Source organism: Zootoca vivipara, chromosome 3 (genome assembly GCF_963506605.1).
Source record: "Zootoca vivipara chromosome 3, rZooViv1.1, whole genome shotgun sequence".
Lineage (NCBI taxonomy): Eukaryota > Metazoa > Chordata > Lepidosauria > Squamata > Lacertidae > Zootoca > Zootoca vivipara.
The window spans coordinates 8,282,722-8,301,321 of NC_083278.1; the positions used below are offsets into that span (position 1 = coordinate 8,282,722).

Consider the following 18,600-nt stretch of genomic DNA (forward strand, 5'->3'; position numbering starts at 1 on the left):
CCTCTCACTGCTGGTGTCTGAAGCAGAATACAGTCATGCCGCATGTTATGCACATCAAACATGTGAATTCAACTATATGTGCTCCACTCCAGCCTTTTCCTTCTGCCTTGCCAGGACCTGCCTGCATTCATTCATCTCTCTGCCCACCTCCCTCCTCTAATGAGGTAGGAGAGCTGAAAATAATGCCAATATATTTCACATCTGGCAACCAACTCTGGAACAATTCCAGAGTTAATGCTAAATACTTTACTTCCAGTACAAAATAAAGTAAATAAATAAAACCACATTTATTTATTTTTCAAAGAACACTTGAGGCCCTGGTTATTTACCACAGTGCAACACTGCTCTAGCACAAGCAGCCATACCCTGGCAAACCCCAGGAATACATGCATGGTACCTTCTCCCCAGCACTTAGGTGTGGACTCTGATCTGAACTGTTGGCAACCACTGTCTTGATATTGCATTTATATATGTTTTATTGTTAAATCACTTTGGGATGTTTTATGGGAAGGCATTCATAGATGAAATAATAACAATTTCTAGAAACTCAGGGCTGCATCAATGGAGGAGGGCTATGCACTCATTTTTATGAGCTTTCAATGTTTGATTATATCACTATAGTTGAAAAATAAACTGAAGATTTTAAAAAATCAAAAGGAAAAGCTGTTTTCATAAAAGCAGGTAGATAAGCCAGCATCTTCTGCCATGTTATATCCAGCTTACTAGTTAACTTTCATATCAGTTTGTCATAACTATTCAGTTCCTGAACCATTTATCAAAAATCAGTTTGCAGATTGCAGCAAGAGCAAATCTTATTTAATTGCATGTGTGCATTTGGATATTTATTTCATCATCATCATTCTTTATTCGACCGTCAGTCAGAAAAGATATATTATTAAATTTTTGAATTGCTTCTTATAAAACATCCTCAAGCTTCATTAAAAAAGGGAGACTTTAACAATGAAAACATGTATCAAAACAGTTTCAAGACTAATACAAATACAGCTTGGGGGGGGATCCACTTAAAAGACTTGTTAGAAAAGGAAGGTTTTCAATTGGTACTAAAAATATAATAGAGAAGTGTCTGCTTGTTATGTAACAGAAGGGTGTGCTAAAGGATTCAGAGCAGACCTCCTGGTGGGATGGTATCTGCAGGAAGCCTTCTCATGTAGAATGCAATGTGTTCAGGTAGGCCTATACAAGAGGTGAGACAGTCTTCGGTATCTTAGTCACAAGCTGACTAGAGCATCATACATCAGGACCAGCAACTTGAACTTAGTCTGCTAGCTAACTGAGAGCCAATGCAATTGATTCATAACATAAGATCACAGCTGGTTCAGGCGAGCAACCAAACAGCCCAGCATCCTAGTCTCACAGTGGCCAACCAAGTGTCTCAGTGGGAAGCCAAAAAAACCCAGAAAACAGGACCGGAGCACAACAACACTCTCCCCACCTTGGTTCCCAGCAATGGGTGTTATTTATTTATCAATCATTAGACATATTAAGTCACTTTTTTGTTTAATGAAATGTAAGTTCAAAGCAAACTTATCATACAAAAATCAAGAGAGATATGAAGCTAAAACAAAATGTAAATGCAAACTGCTTCTGACAGTAGAGGCTGCAAATAGCCATCATGGTTATTAATCCTCCATGAATCTGCACAATCCTCTTTTATAGCCACATGGGAGTAGCCAAGCGGGGGCAGGGAGGGGCAGCTACCCCCCAATCAGTAAAAATACACAGCAAACTGAGGTTCTGCCCCCCCCCCAACAAAAACCCTGCCTCTGCCCATGTACCTGAGTAGGTGGCCATTGCTGCCTCTTGTGGGGGGAAATGCTACAGTTTAGCTATACCTTGTGTGAAGGCAAAGCATGATGGCATGATTTCAAGGTGCAGGAATTGCCTTTTATCATCCTATTTTAAAACAAGTTATATAACTTTAAAGTGTCACTTACTACATTACAAACCTCTCTTTAAATCTTCCGTGCGTGCGCCGAATTGCAAGGCTTTGAGAAGGGGAATGGGGGGGGGGCGGGAGAGAAAAAATCTTGGATTTATTTTTCCAGGTTTAAGAACAAACTTCCAAGATGAAGGAAGATTGGTCACCAGTTTCTTCCTACTGATTTCGCAACACAGCTGCCGCCTACTCCTACTACCGTACTGGGGGGGGGGGATAACCAATAGGCATTTTGATGAGTGGTGGGAGCTGGGAGAAAGTATGAGCAGCTATGAACAGGGCGAGGGTGCTTAAACCAGCTCGCCAAACTGCTGCACAAATGCGTAAATAAACTGCCCCCAGACTTATTTTTATTCAACACAGCTATGAAATAACGCAGCGCACCCCACCGCTCTGCCATTGGTATAACCGTACATACGGGGTGCCTCTAATGATTTCTCACTATAGGTACTAGAGTTCACGGGTAACTGGCGGGGTGGGGGCGCGCGGAAGGCGACTGGCTTTCGGTTTGGCTCTGTAGCGCCTCGAATTGCCTGCAAAGCGCCAGGATCTAGCCAAGGCGAGCCGAAGTTCAACCAGGGAAGCTTCTGCTTTCCTTCTCAGGGCAGCGGGCTGGCTGGGTTGGAAAGCGAGAGAGGCCAGCAAGCCGCTTTGCCTTCCCGTCAGCAGCACCGCTGCTCGCCTGCCTTTTACGCGGCTGCAGGCATTGCCGGGTTATGCAATGGCTGAGAGGGTCCACCTCGCTCACCTACGGCTGGGGGAGAAAGAGAGAACATAGTGGATCCTCGCGAGGGCCGAGAGGAAAAGGTCCGGCCCAGGTTGTGCGGCGAAAACAAGCCTCCCTCCGTCTATTCGCATACATGCCCTAGAGGGAGGCCCTCTCCTTTCGCCAGCAGCGGCAGCAGCAGCAGCCAAGCCGGCGCCCTCCCCTCGCCTTCCCTTGATAGCTGCCCTGGCTTGCAGGAGGACCCCAGCTGTTGTTCCTCCTGCAGAGCTCCTGCTGCCACCGCTTCCAGCAGGCGCACTCGTAGTCTTGCTCCACTTTTGACTTGTTGACCAGTTTCAAGTTATTGAATAGCTCGCGTGCTTAGCATAGTTGTGGTTTTCTCCGCTCAGCAAGCAAGCAAGCAAGCAGGCTGGCTGGCTCGCTGTTTTGTGTGTGTGTGTGTGTGTGTGAGAGAGAGAGAGAGAGAGAGAGACAGAGACAGAGAGAGAGAGAGAGTGTGTGTGTGTTAGCTAGCTAGCGCGTTTGTCAATGGAGCGAGCTCCCTTCCTCACCACCAAGCTTGCAACTTTAACATGTGCACGTGAAGCTGTCACGGGCCACGTGCGTGTAGACACCGCTGTCTCGGTGCCGGTTTTCTTGTCTTTCTCCAGCTGTCTGGATCCCACCCCACCCTGCTCTTCGCCCCGGAAACGAAAGTCACCTGGCTCGGTTGCTTTGCTTGCCTTTTGAAAGACACTCGCTGCTGCAGGGCGCCTGTTTGTGCGTCTTGTGTTTTCCTGCGGAAGGTTCAGCTTCCAAGTTCGCCCCGCCCCACATCTCCAGTGGGATGGAGTCAGGCTTCAAACCCACCCCACCCCCACTAGCCTTGGGCTAGCTTCGTCTTAGAGAAGGCCCTTGTGTCGCCTGGAGCAGCCGGACTCAGTAGGAGACCGTGCACGCCCCTCCATTTATTCCGAGCATTCACAGGTGTATCTAGAGCCACAGGTAGGCTCGTTCGCAATTGGGCTCGACCTCCGTGGCTGCTTTCACAGTTGGCCCTGGGCCTGAGGAAGTAAGCCGGCGCAGTGCCACTGGGCATACGCAGAGTGCAGCTGACCCACCGGCCACCGACGCGCCGCCCTGAGATCGCCTGGCGGCGGCGATGACAATCGAGCCTGCTGCCCCCCTCCTGAAGCCTCCCTCCGACGAGAGACCGGGTGGGCTCAGGGGAGATGACGGAGACGTTCGCTGCTGCTGCTGCTGCCACCCTTTCTCCTCGCGCTCACTGGGTTGGTCTCTCCAGCAGATTTGGCATGAGCCTGGCTGGTCTCGCCCCGCCTCGCCCCCGCCACAAAAGGCGCATGTAAGCGATAGCTGCCTAGAGCTCCGTGGCCCCGCCTCCTGCCTGCTGGCCCCGCCAGGGGGGCCGCATGTGCAGCTTGGCCTGGTGTCGCGGGCGGGCGCGATGGAGAGCGGAGCCAGCGGCTGAACGCGCCCGCCTTGCCTGGGGACAGAGGCGGGGCTTCCCAAGCGAGCCAAAGGGCAAGGAGCTCGCTGGAGTCTCTCCTCCTTTCGCTCGCTCTGCCTGGCCAGGGTTGCTGCTGTTCTCGCAGCGCCTGCCTCCTGCCTCCCTCCCTGCCTGCCGCCTCTCCTCCCCCCTCCCCGCCTCTCTCGTCCCTCCCCGCCTCTCCTCCTCCTCCATTGTATAATGCTTCGTGACCGCCGCAGCCCGAGCAAAGCGGAGGCTTAAATCCTTCCCGAGCTGCATTCGCTTCCCCGCCCCCACTCCTCTCCTCCTGCTCCTCTTGCCCACCGTCAGCCCCACCACCCGCGGGCCAGGAGAGCGACATATGGAGCTGGGGGAAGATTAGGAGGAGCGCGCAGGAGCAGCCCCTGATGCTTCTCAGCTCTCAGGAGGAACTGCATGTGGTAAGTGCAACTCGCGGCTCGGAAGGAAAGATTTGAAGCGGAGAGGAGGAGGCAGCGGCGCGGGAGGGGGGGGGGAGTCTCTTGCCGCTTTGCCCAGCCCTAGGATCCACTGGATCGGGGAGATGCTGAGAACTCTGTCAGCAAACTGTGTTGTCTTGGGGGGGGAGGCGATGCAAACCCGGAGGCTGCCGCTTAAGAAGCAGCCCCTCCCCAATTTGTTGGTGAGGCAATAAAGACAAGAAGGGAACCCGTGTCATGGGGAGAGGGGCAGGAGGGGGCCGAGGAAGCGCTGGTTTTCGGTTGTATGATTTGCTCCCCCTTGTAACCCTCCGGAGAACTACCTTTCTCCCCACCGCCCGCCTTCAAAGAGATGTGCTGGAAAAAGAGGTCGGCTGAGTTACTTTTCTTCCTTGGAAACGGTTGAGGGTCCAAATGTGCAGACGGATCGGAGGTTCCCGTGTTGCTTTGAGCAGGTGTGTGTGTGTGCGCGCGCGCGTATTCCGAATTTCTCATGTTCTCTCCCTCCTCGTCTGTGTATTATGAGTGGCGCATTTAAGAGTTTCTCCGAGCCATGTTTACAGTGCAACTTGCTTTTGCTCTCCGATAAGTTTCAGTATGTGCTGCAGACCAACATTCGCTGGAAACTGTACCCTGTAATTTTGCCTTCTGATCCTGGAGGACAGGAAGAAGTGGCGTGGGTGTTTCAGAACCTCGAGCTGTGAAAGTTGAGGGTCTTATTTCGAAACAAACTGGCAGACCCCAAGTGAGGGTGATTCTGTGTTGGTGAGGACACTTTGAACCGGGAAAAAGAGGCTCAATGTAGGTTTCTTTAAAGTGAGACAGGTTGCAAGCGTACATGTTCTGGTAGGTTACTAAAAGAGCTAAGATCATGGTATTCCATGCTTTGGTGTCTCAGCATGACATTGTGGTGGTGATGTCTGTATGTGGGTGTTTTTTCATGGAGATATTCTGCATCTTAAAAGCAGTGCTAGCTGCAAAAGCTGGTCTTTAACATGGAAACTAGTAAGCATTATTGTTCCTAAGATTTGTTTTGCGCTTTCTAGTAGATTCTAGCTTCTCCAGTCATTGAGAACACATAAATACTGAATGCACGTTAGTACCTCGGTTGATTTCCTACCCTTCTCATGGAATATAACTTGTTTTTCTTGATACAATATGTTTTGTGGCAGGGACTCCACTTGCAAATTAGCAGCGCAAAATGAAATGGATAGCTCAGATGGCTGCAGGTTCACTTAACAAGGGCCCTTCCTGGAAGTTCTTTATTTTCCCATCTAGCATTCAAGATTCTGAATCAAGATAGGCAATTCAGTTGTTCTCCAAAAATCAAACCGAATGCTGTCAATTTTATCACTAAAGGTGCTCTCCTAGGCTTCTGTGAAGTTCACATAAATGCTTTGAGTGAAGACCCAGTGCCAGAGCCAGGTCATGTATGTCTAATTTCTGGTTGAGATGACAGAGGGAATTGATTTTCAAAGTTCATCTGCAGAAACATGTACCTTTGTATCCAGGTGCTATTGAAAGAAAAGAATACTCCCAAACTCTAGACTGTTGTAGTTGTCAGATATGAGAATTGTGCAGGCTTCTCTTCTTGGATTGTCAAGCCTTTCATATGGTCAAGTTTGTTGTAGAGTTAATTTTGAAAAATGTTTTTCTGTAAATAAATAAAAAGTGCAGCGCTGTGTATACAGATTGATATATCAGAAACTAGTGACTTGAATAATAATAGTGCCAGACAGGTACATGAGTCTGGACAGTGGTAGTGTTTCCTAGGATACAAACAAGTATTGTAGCATCTTAACAGCTGCAAGAGTTTTTTTCTTCTCTTTGGTGTCTGATACTACTTCAATTAGCTCCATAATGAAAAATAGCAGTTTGGCTTCAGGAGAAGCAATTATTAATCCTTTTTTATTTTAAAAAATGCAGTCTTGTTAAAATTTGGTGTGCATTAAAAATCCAAATATGATTTGTATAGTATGTCCAGTGCTGTTTCTCTTGTTTTTGAAGTTGCCCTAAATCAGGCATCCCCAAACTGCGGCCCTCCAGATGTTTTGGCCTACAACTCCCATGATCCCTAGCTAAGATGACCAGTGGTCAGGGATGATGGGAATTGTAGTCCAAAACATCTGGAGGGCCGAAGTTTGGGGATGCATGTCCTAAACAAATGGGGAAACTTGTTCAAATACAATGGCATTTAGATGTCACTTTTTAAGGCAAACCTGAGATGAAGACTAACAAGCTCCTGTCCTGAATGTGAAGTCTGGTGAATACAGTACTTAGAGCAAACTCCACTGAAAGCAGTAGAACCTACCTCTGAGTAAACATGCGTAAGTTTGGGCTGCACAAGAAAACATGCTTTGTTTCCCTTTATTCCTTTTTGCTTACCCCATTTTTCCCAAATTATGGAGCTGTAACAAGCAATGGTAATTACAAATGGAAATGACATGCTCTCCAACATTTTGTGAGAAAAATTTGGGGCACCCCCCCTCACCAGCCTGCATCTCTGTCACTCACCCCCTACCTGCCACTGACCCCTTCCATGCCCACCTGCTCGCCCCCTCCTTCCCTCCCTTCTCTCCCTTCTCTTACCTTTGGTCTCTTCGGCCTCTTGCTCATGAGACACTATGATGCGAGGCTGAGCGGCCCTGGGAAGGCCAAGCCTGGCGGTCGCCAGAGATGCCATGAGTCAGAGCCTCCCCAGAAAGGTTGCCCAGTCTGCGCCATGTACCCTGTTTCTCCAAAAATAAGACATACCCATAAAAATAAGCCGTAGCAGGATTTCTAAGCATTTGCGCAATATAAGCCATACCTTGAAAATAAGACATAGTGATACCGGGTAGGTGCAGTTCTGGAGGGCACCAAGGAAGAGGTGAGGCTGGACGCGTAATAAAAATAAGACATCCCCTGAAAATAAGCCATAGTGTGTCTTCTTGAGGAAGAATAAATATAAGGCAGTTTCTTATTTTCGGGGAAACACGGTAGCTCACTCCGCTAGCTACCAGTGTCACAAACAAATGGTACAAAAATAAAATAAAACCCAGACATTTTGCAAAAATTTAAAAATCCACCCAGATGGTGATTTTGCCTCGAAAAAAGGACATGTCCAGGAAAATCTGGACATATGGCAACCCTACCATAAACCAGATTTACTGAAGTCATTGTTTTGAAGCATCCTGGCTGAATTTGGTTTCCAAACTTGGGACTAAAAAGTTTGAAGTTTCACCTCCAACCTGTCTTATGCAATAGCCAGTTGAACCACTTTACTGATGACTACTGTGCTTTCTTCACCCTTGGTATGAATCATTGGTGGGGAAAACACTACAGAGTTTCATTTTATACCTTGCATATTTTTGGAAGTAGTTGGACTGTTGGGCTAGTTGGACTAGCAATATTTACTAGTGAATAATTTTTGCATTGACATTACATATGGTATGTATATTCATATGCTGTATATCAGAAGGGTGATTATATTGTTATTTAAAATGTGGGCAATTTTCCTATGACCCACTTATAAGTGCTCTTCAGTGCCTTCTTTGGAAATACAGTTTCTGTCTAAAAAGATAGCACAAATGGAGACGGCTCCAGTTGCAACAGCTTCTTGGCCAAAAAGGGGGGGGGGGAGAGAGAGGAAAAGTAACTGTGCCAGAAACAGCAGGCTCTGATTACAGAGTCCAAAGATCATTTAATGCACTAAAGGGGAAAAGAGAAAGAGTGCAAGGTTCAGTTTAAATGGCTGCAGGCTAGCAGTAGGTTTAGGGCACAGGCACAGCTGATTCTCCTACTTGTAAAATCAGCATTTTTCCCTTTCTTTTTTTCTTTTTGCTAATTGTTAAGCTAATCACCCAGGAAACAAAAATTCATTGAAGTGCAGAATGAAGGTAGGAAAAGTCACTCCACAATAGTGTGAGGCTCTGCCATCTCTTAAAGTGGACAGTGTGTTCACTCATAGCCTCTCCCTGGTCTGCAGTGCAGGTAGCAGGAAACCAGTACACGCTGAGCATGGACACATGTAGCTTTGTGCAGATCTGGTGCACTATGTAAACAACTGACCCACCAAATCAATTCCATGCAAACTCCCATGCCCTCAAAGGCATTTTACAGTAAAGTGTGGTTTTCATGGTACACTAGCAGATTTCAGTTCCTGGCTGGGACAATAAATTGTTTAAGTTGCTCCTGCTTGAAACTTGGTGTGTCTTTCCAGCAGCCTGTGGTTTCCACTATGGCTGGAGAACGGAGATATTAAAGGATTTGAAAGCAGGTTGGCAGAGGTTTTGCATCCAAAGGTGAAATGAGACCACCGACAAGGATCTCTATTTCAAACTTACTTAAATGTTCAGATCATCTGGTGAATGCTCTCACATGAGGGAGAGCAGATATTGGCTGGGTTGTCTCTTCAAATTCTGGTGCTACAGGAAATGGATGGCTCAGGACTCCAGCTCCACATCAGTTGGGAGAAAGTCTAACAAACTTTTGCCCCACCCAAGGCTCTTACAGGAACGAATAATCTATCACTATCTCAGCCTTCACCAACCTGTTGCTCCCCAAGGATTTTATAGTGAGGTGGAGTAAAGTAACTTACAGGGTGCATTTCTTGTTTGTGTCATGCTGGTGTGAATTCAGAATACCTTTTGTTAAAGGTTATGGGGCCAGCGTCTTCCTCCTTTCAGAAGGCCCATGGTTGGGTCATGTGACTGAAAATGAGCATGGCTGTTTGGTGAGCTCAGCTATTGCTGACCATGTGATAAAGTAGTCATCAGCTTCCACAGCCAGATCCATTTTCAGTACATAATGAGGTAATATTTTCTTTTTTGCTGCACATCTTCCCATAGCTTAAAAAGTTGATGAGATCACTGTGTGCAGGAACAACTGAGTGCCCATATCACAGATCACAGAGCTGATTTTTGGTCACACAATTCTTATTCCTTATTCTGTCACGTCCAGGGGACATGAGAAGTGTGCTGGGGAATTTTCTGTTTTATTCTTTAGGAGTTCAGAGAGTCCCTAGATTTCAGAAAGCTAGCTTGCGGGCCCTGCAGAGAGGAGAAGCTAGGAACATTTGAGCATCTGTGATGGGGTGGAAGTTGCTTGCTGAGCACAGTAGTTAAGATAGCAAATAGACTACTGCCTCCACCTTTTCTAACACTTGAAATCTGGGCTGATAAACTTAGACATTCACTGGTGTAGATGATAATTGCTACTCCCATGGTTCGAACATATTTTGTGAGTGTGTGTGTGTCGTGATTATTAAACAAGGAACTCAGTTCCTTAATGCTGAGGCAGAGAAAGAGCCATGCCTGGAAATGTCAGGCAGTCTCACTCATTTATGGTACAATCCTTTGCAAATTATCCAGAAGTTATGACACACTGTTCAACAGGGGTTACACCCAGGGAAGTTTGCATTGGGTATCAGGCTTAGAGTGGTGCTGCAGGACATCAAAACTCTGCAGGTTTGGGAAATGTATGAATTCTGATTCCAAAAGTTTTACATTTTGAAGAATGCTTGGGCTATTTGCAATGCTTTGAGATAACTAAAGTTTCTTGCATCAGGTAGTATTCATATGAAAAGGTCTAGATATAATTGCTCTAAACAAAATTAATAAAAGATGTGTTAAAAAACCCACACCAAATCTAAACCCACTGCTTTTAATTTTTGAAGATGTTCTTTTCCATTTAACTGCTGTATAACTACTTTCTCTGTATTTTAAGGTTTTAATTAATATGTGTGCACAGTATTTTCTTTGAACTTAATAGTTCTGTTAGGTGTGACTTTTTATGTAGTGTGCGGTAACTGCCTGAAAAGCTTTGAAAAGTTTTGTAAGACAACATGATCATTAGTTTGTTACTTTCTTTAGTTGGACTTCTCCATCAGTTACTGGTGCTGATGGTGGCAGCTGTTACATTAAATTTAAAGTATTTTCTTTTGCCTTTATAAAATGAGCAGCAATAGAGAAACACCCTGTGATAGCAGGAAAATGTATGTGGATGTGCTGGGGCATTGGAAGGAAGGCCTGTTTGAAGCAGAGAGTGTACAGCTAGTCAGTCAGCAGGTCTGACTAGTTTCTGAATGCCCCAGGGCGGGTTTGTCTTAATAAAGTGCAGGTAGCTGTGAAATGAAGTTCTTAAATCCAGGTTTTTGTCAGTATAGTGCCCCCTTAACATCTCCTCATAAAAGAGTTAGGGTTTTTTTTTGCAGTTAAAGAGAACTTTCTCAAATTCAGATAAAGCAGACAAAAAATATAGAACTTGTCATAGTGCACTTTTGTTTTTAGTGCACTTTATTGATTGGTTCCTTGGAATGGTGGGGACATTCTCAACTTCTGCCCAGAGGAGCATGGGCAGTCTGGATATTTTATACCAAATCATGTAGCCTGGCTGTGTTGGTTAGATAGGCCTTGCAAGAAACTGAGAACACCATTCATACTCGCTTCGTCTCAGCAGCCTGCAGTATTATTAGCAGGGTGCTGCTGCTTTTAACCTCTTTTGCCTTCTATCACAGAAAAGTGACTTGCTGCTTTGTATAGTGGTCAGAAAGTTTCTTTAGTTCATCCCTCTCCCCCAAGGGCCATAATTCTTCTTCCTCTGTGAATCAGAAATCAGGCCTGCTTCCCACTTTCCTCTCCATCTGCATGGGGAGCAGATAATTTCTGATTGATTTCCTTCTCTTACTGTATTTGTTGCACATAACCCTTCAGCCGGAGCGTAGTCTTTGGTTTTGTTTTTTAAACGTAAGTAGATGGCTCTTGTTCCCAAGTGTTAATGTAATATGATGCACCCTGCAATAGTGTGTTTTAGTTTTTCTCCTCCTCCTAACTATGCAGTAAAATTAAGAGTTGATTCATATGGTTGGTAAAAAGAGGAAAGGGGCGGTAGAGGGGGAGTAGTGACTCATGTTGCTTCCCTCTTAACAGAGAATTTGCTATAGAATTTGCATACGTCTTTACAACTTTTTCTTTGCCCGATGGCCATTTAGAATAAAGTTGCTCATCCAACTTTTGTTCTCACAACAGCCACATTCCTAAACTGTACCATGATGTCTTCATAACTACACAGTGTTCCACAGATAACCACCAGGGAGAAAATGACTTCTGTCAAGCAGACACTTAACTATGAAATCCAGTATTTAAAATTTAACATAGACACTTGCATACTGTGTGTGTGTGTGTGTGTTCCAAAGTGGTGTACAAAAGTAATAAAGCACATGATGCACAGTTTCTTTAAAGCCACAAAGAACATCTATGGGCCAATAAATCATGTCATATGCCCCCTACGCTCAGCAGATGGTATCACACTTCTAAAAGATCATAGAATCATAGAGTTGGAAGAGACCACAAGGGCCATCCAGTCCAACCCCCTGCCAAGCAGGAAACACCATCAAAGCATTCTTGACATATGGCTGTCAAGCCTCTGCTTAAAGACCTCCAAAGAAGGAGACTCCACCACACTTCTTGGCAGCAAATTCCACTGTCGAACAGCTCTTACTGTCAGGAAGTTCTTCCTAATGTTTAGGTGGAATCTTCTTTCTTGTACAGTGGTACCTCTACTTACGAATTTAATGCGTTCCGAACACACATTTGTAAGTCGAAAAAAATTGTAAGTCGAATCCCAAAGGAATGCATTGGGAGAAAAAATTCGCAAGTAGAAGCAACCCTATCTAAAAATTCGTAAGTAGAAAAAATCCTATCTAAACCGCATCCAAGATGGCAGACTGAGCTCCATTCATAAGTAGAAACATTCATAAGTAGAGTTATTCGTAAGTAGAGGTACCACTGTAGCTTGAATCCATTGCTCCGTGTCCGCTTCTCTGGAGCAGCAGAAAACAACCTTTCACCCTCCTCTATATGACATCCTTTTATATAAAGAATGTCATATATATGACATTAAAGATAAAGAAGCTATTGCACTGCGCTGGAAAGAACACTACCAACATCTCCTTAACCGCAACTCCCCCGTAGCTGCTGAGGTCCTCTCACAAATTCCGCTAAAACAAGTTAGAGATGAGCTTGCAGAATCTCCAAATCTGGGACAGTTGTATACAGCTAGTAACCAGTTGGGACGCAGGTGGCACTGTGGATTAAACCACTGAGCCTAGGGCTTGCCGATCAGAAGGTCGGGGGTTCCAATCCCCGCAATGGGGTGAGCTCCCGTTGCTCAGTCCCAGTTCCTGCCTACCTAGCAGTTTGAAAGCACATCAAAGTGCAAGTAGACAAATAGGTACTGCTCCGGCGGGAAGGTAAACAGCCTTTCCGTGGACTGCTCTGGTTCACCAGAAGTGGCTTAGTCATGCTGGCCACATGACCCGGAAGCTATACCCCGGCTCCCTCGGCTAGTAAAGCGAGATGAGTGCCGCAACCCCAGAGTTTTCCGCAACTGGACCTAATGGTCAGGGATCCCTTTACCTTTAACCAGTTTCTGCATATGAGGAAGTGAGGCTCACAGGGACACAGCTTGTTGCCCACAGATCTTCCATGGATCCAAGGCTGCCTTAGAGCCATGTGCCTAGTTGTTGTTTTTTTTAAGAAAAGTTCAGGTCATCTCTCTTACCTGGCTATGAAAGTTAGAAGCCTACAACCAGAGAGTTGGCTAGTTAATTGAAAACATGTGGAATTTGGTCCTGTCATTAATACACATTGGTTGCTTTAGCTTTCATTCCCCAAGTCTTCAAAGCTTCCTTGCTCCTCAATTTTCTGGTTATAATTGCTGTGGCTGCTTTGCTCCTCTGCCTCTCTTCACTTTCCCACTTTCCTTTTCTCAGGTCCCAGCTTGCCAGTCCACTGCTTGTGTGCATTGTCCCTTAGAGTATTTTCCTCCCTGCTGGGCCTCCTCTCTCTTGGATCCCCAGTGACTTCTTAGCCAAGGGAATTTTTGGTTACGTTGGAGGCAAGGGAGGTGCGTCTGATGCTGGAGAAGAGGTGGAAGCATTGTAGAGTGTTCACTCACTTCTGTGAGTGAAGTGAGAGCTCACTTAGACTACAGTAGAACTAAAAGGTGATACTAGCTGTAGAGGCAGGAGATGTTGGCTGCCTAAAGAGCTTTACTAAGAGGAGACCCTGGAAGTGGGACAGCTGAAGGAAAGGGAGCTGGGAAGAAGGTTGCAGAGTTAGCACTGGACTCAGAAATGAAAACCAGATCAAAGCATATCCAGAGCAGGCAAGGGCTTGAGGAAACAATAGGCTGAGCAGATAAGGAATGGAGGAAAGGAGGGGCAAATGAGTCTGAGTGTGTAGAGAAGGCTTCTACATGAGGTGCACATTGCTGGCAGGAAGAGGGGTGGAGAGATAAATAAGAGGACTGAGCAGCGAAGGATGTTGGCTGGGTGCCAGTAGACTTGAAGGAAGCAGAACCAATTAGCAGTAGGAAGAGAGAGAACCAGGAGATCTGAGGAAACAACTTCCACAGGGGAAGCCATAGTACTCATGTTGGGGCAAAAACAACAAAAAGTCTTGTGGCACCTTAAAGACTGAGAGATTTTGGCATGAACGGATTTGCTTGGCAAAGGTGTGGCATTGAAGGAAAAGCCAAGTGGTAGAGTACAAAAATGCATGTGAAGGCTTGGAAGGCCACTAGGTTTCATGCATTACATTTCAGCATCTGGAGGCATTGGAAGCCCTGCCATACACAAAAAGTGGGCAACCCTATAAGCAGCTTAAGAACAACAAGGGTCTGTGAGCTATGGGCTAGCAAGTACTGTGCAATTGTGACTCTCCCTTATTGTGCTATCTTTCTGTTAGGAAAAACTTCGCCTGCCTAATTTATGTGTGCCAGGCTGCTGTTAACAGAGCAGGGCCAGAAAAAAAAGCAGCAAACCAATAGGCAAAGCAGCGTTTGAAGCCAAGAGGAGCAAAGGGAGGAGACATAGGGTTGGCTGCTCCAATAATGAGAGTGGCTTTAAGTGATGTGTATAACTGACAGTTCCACCAAATGCAACTTCGCCTGTTTTCTTCAATTGAATTAGGAGGCGGCAAATGTTTTTGAGCTAGTCAGTCAAAACATCTGTGGAGGGAGGCATAGACAAGGCAAACGCTGGGGTAGGGCTGGGCCTAGGGTATTCCAGCCCCAGCCAGGTTCCCTCCATGGGGTGTGAGGGACTGGCTGCTTGGGGGGTAGGCAAAATTGGGTGCTACTGGTTGGTGGCGGCACATAGTCTTGTTTTTCTCTACCTCTTTGTGGCTATGGGACGTAACCTGTTCACAGGGGGGGGGTCACTGCTGACAAGGGAAGGAACAACCCCAGCCCAGGCTACATCTGGATCTTCCACCCCACTTTTTTAAAGGGGTTGCTGTCCACACAGGGTGGCCTTAGCCCTTGGCTGGGACTGGTAGGAGGTGGGAGAGCCCATGTTGATAGAAATATTATTAGGGTGAAGAGGCAATGAGGGAGGATTTCCAAACTCATGTTCACTTAAGTGTTGTAGTTGTGGGGGCTATGGGAAGATCCCCACAGGCCATTTCCCCTCCATGTCAAGAGTCCGGCGGAGGGAAAATGGGATCAAATAATTGGAGGCCATTTGCAGGGGAGAGTCGGGGGAAAGGGTTAAGCAACCCATCTCTTGCTACAGCCAGTTCTCCCTTGTAAATGCCACCAGTTCTCCTCACTCTGGGGACTTGTTCAGTTTACAGCAGGCATGTCAAACCTGCGGCCCTCCAGATGTTTTGGCCTACAACTCCCATGATCCCTAGCTAGCAGGACCAGTGGTTGGGGAAGATGGGAATTGTAGTCCAAAACATCTGGAGTACTGTATGTAGTTCCTCGCTCCGGCAAGTGGTTAGTGGCTCTAATTTAAATCTCTCTGTCACAGTGATTTGCACAGCAAAATGAAGCAGAAAATGTTTTTGCCAAACTGTGCACATGCTACACTGTACCTTCAAAGCACATTCTTTCCCTCAAAAAATTCTGGTCATTTTAGTTCGTTTGTTGTTGTTTGGAATTGCAATCCTGTGAAAAATAAACTACGGGTCCCAGAATTCTTTGAGGGAAAGAATGTGTTTTGAAGGCTCTTTAAAGGTGTACACAGCTTCAGTCTCCCCCTTTACTTTGAGGAGTAAAGATGGGAGAAATTGACATGTTTTACGAAGCACAAAATGGTAACTGTCTGCAGGCCCAACCTTATCGCAGTGCCCTGTCCTAATGCAGGCACTTGCCCTACAGCCCACTGTGGCTTAACATTCCGGTACTTGTACTTTCTAGAGTTCAATTGTTTGGCTGGTGTGGAATTGTAATAAATAGCCTATGTTCCCTATAGGAGTTTTCAAAATTCTTCTCAGACAAAACTTGCAAGTGCACTATAGTTCAAACAGTGCAAGAGCACTGTTTTTTTAAAAACCCCATATTCATCCCCATTTGTCTAGCATTACTGTCATTATGTAAATGTGTATACGGCCCTTCATCCATAGATTTCAGGGTGATTCACAATTAGGTCTGGGCAATAGGGTGATGACTTTTTTTACAACCTCATTTCCCTGTATCATAATTTGATGAGCTTTCATTAAAGATTAGATAAAATCTTACTTTAAAAGAGATTTGATTTAAAAAAACCTCATGCACAAAATGATTTTAAAAAATTTATTTATCAGTTTTTTGACCACTTTTGAAGTCACTGTAAGCAGATATAAAATTGAACCCAAGCTTTAGAATCACATATATACAACATTATATAGGGTCATCAAACACACAAGGAAGCTTTTTTTAGCTGCAGTAACAGTAGAGGATGATGTTCTGCTACCTCTCCTATAGGTTTTTTTCCCAGCATGCCCGGCAGGGTCTGCTGGCTGAGTTTTGAGGTCCCAAAAAGGGGCTTTTACCTTGCGCAGGTGTGACATTTGTAAAGCCTATGTTGCTAAGAACACTCCCCATTGTGGAATGTGGTGTTGTGTCCAAATTTGATACGAAATACATATAGAATTGTTAATACAATTTTATGAAATGGTAAAACGGCATACAAAAAAATTAAAAACAGTTTGTGCGTGACCTTTTTAAATATTTCAATGGAATATACCTCATTTTAGTAATTAATAGACATAAGTTCATCCATCTGTACTACAGGAAATAATTTTTGAGGAAAAAAATGAAAAAGCCATCACCCTACTGTGCAGTGTATCGGTACATCGCCGAGGACCAGTATGAGGCCGAGACCATGATGGCTGCTTTGCCCGGCAGTAGTATATCCCTTTGCCACCAGAGGGACTCAGGAGCAGCTGCTGTTTCACCTGCGATATACTGCCAGGTGAAGCAGGCATTGTGTTCTGGCCCTCATACCACCGGCAAGTGGCTTCTTTAAATTGTTCTGCTGGGGGGGGGCACAGCAGTCGGCACCTCAATGGAGCAGTTTAGTGAAGCCCCCACCCAGCCTATGATCAGCTGAGATGCAGGTGGTTTAAGAAAGCCTGCTTCTCAGCTGATCAAGCCACCCACAGACCGGTGGGGGGGCCTTCATTAAACTGCTCCACTAAGGGGTGGAGGCAGCCCTGCAAATGAAGTTTTTCAGGCTCTGTGTGCTTGGCTACCATCTGGCTGCCTTCACCCAGGAGGGTGGGCTGCGTCTTTCCTCCCAGAGTGGTTGGTCACCTCGGGAGTAAAGGTGCAGAGCGCCCGCTCGAGCAAAGGCAGGCTCCTTTGAGGGAGGCCCCCCTTCAGCCCGCTTCTGTAACTTGTTCCCACCTGGCACTGGGGTGAAGGGACTCTTTCTGCCCCCCAGCGCCCAGTGAGACAAACAAGCTGAGGTGCCAGGGTTAAACCACCTGGGAGCAGCAGCGATTTCAGCCCAGCGCCTGTTCCTCCCTCCATTTCAGCCTCACGGTGTATCATCAAATTGTGATTTTTGGCTGGTGATACATAGCAATGTTGAAAAGCTGACATCACCCATCCCTATTCACAATATAAAATTGGTTTCATATTCCATGTATCTCCCAATAATAATAATAAAAATAATAACACCCTAAGACATCAAATATGAAAAAGTTTCAGATGTCTTCTAAAAGTCAGGTAGTTGTTTATTTTATTGACATCTGACAGGAGGGTGTTCCACAGGGCGGGCACAACTACCAAGAAGGTCAGCTGTCAAATGTCCATCTGTCTCCTTCTCCTTTAAAATAATAATAATAATAGGCATTTAACTTGCCAAGCTATTAAGGGTCTGATTTCTTCCCATTGAACAGAAAATGAAACTTCCAAACGCCTGAAGTCCTAAGCTAACTGAGATCCATTCTCTCCCCAGAAACTTCTCAGAATAGAATAGGTAGAATAAATTGATGTTTGCACGTGGTTATGCCTCTTCAGAAGCAATATGGTAGTTGCCTCCCTCATTCCTGGATGTACAAAGGAAAAGGAAAACAATTGCAAAATGACTGAATGGGTCAGTTCTCTCCATTAGCTTTAATATTCTCTCTTAATAGGTGGAGTCCTATTAAGCAATTGTGGTACATTCGGCCCCTTCCATTTTGCCAAACATTTAAAGAGAGCAAAAATCCTTTAAAAAAAATACAAATCCTTCCAGTGGCACCTTAGAGACCAACTAAATTTGTCATTGGTATGAGCTTTCGTGTGCATGCACATTTCTTCAGATACCATGCACACGAAAGCTCATACCAATGACAAACTTAGTTGGTCTCTAAGGTGCTACTGGAAGGAATTTTTTTATTTTGTTTTGACTACGGCAGACCAACATGGCTACCTACCTGTAACTAAAAAAAAATCCACTTGGTGACCTCTCTCCTTAAGAGCTTGAACTACAAATTGGGACATTTCCTGGTCTGCATCTTGGCCTCATGAACTCATCTCAGTTGCCTTGGGTTCTACTCTTTCGCTTTCATCCTCCATCTGCATTACGGGGGAAATAGTTTCTTACAAAGTGTTTGTGTGGATTGCGAGAAGTGCTTTAAACGCTCTAAAAGTGCTACATAAATTATTATGATTAGTTACACATTGAAGATTCAGAAAGCTGTTTTTCCTTTTGTTTATTTATTTTTAATGGTACATTTGTCTAATAACGCTGCTG

General features: G+C 45.4%; 1 protein-coding gene across 5 annotated transcripts in view; it reads left to right on the forward strand.

Moving 5' to 3' along the window:
* Positions 1-18,600, forward strand: part of SERTAD2 (SERTA domain containing 2) — a 139,884-nt gene that overhangs the window by 99,606 nt on the left and 21,678 nt on the right. The window contains exons 1-2 of one of the 5 annotated variants that reach the window (XM_035110257.2): positions 4,229-4,592; positions 4,928-5,065. The exons of 1 other annotated variant lie outside the window; for it this stretch is intronic. In XM_035110257.2, the coding sequence (XP_034966148.1) occupies positions 5,025-5,065 (41 nt within the window). In that variant the 5' untranslated portion in view covers positions 4,229-4,592; positions 4,928-5,024. Of the gene's footprint in view, positions 1-4,228; positions 4,593-4,639; positions 5,066-18,600 lie in introns of those variants that run through there. 3 more of the 5 variants (XM_035110258.2, XM_035110259.2, XM_035110261.2) reach the window with 3 other exon arrangements.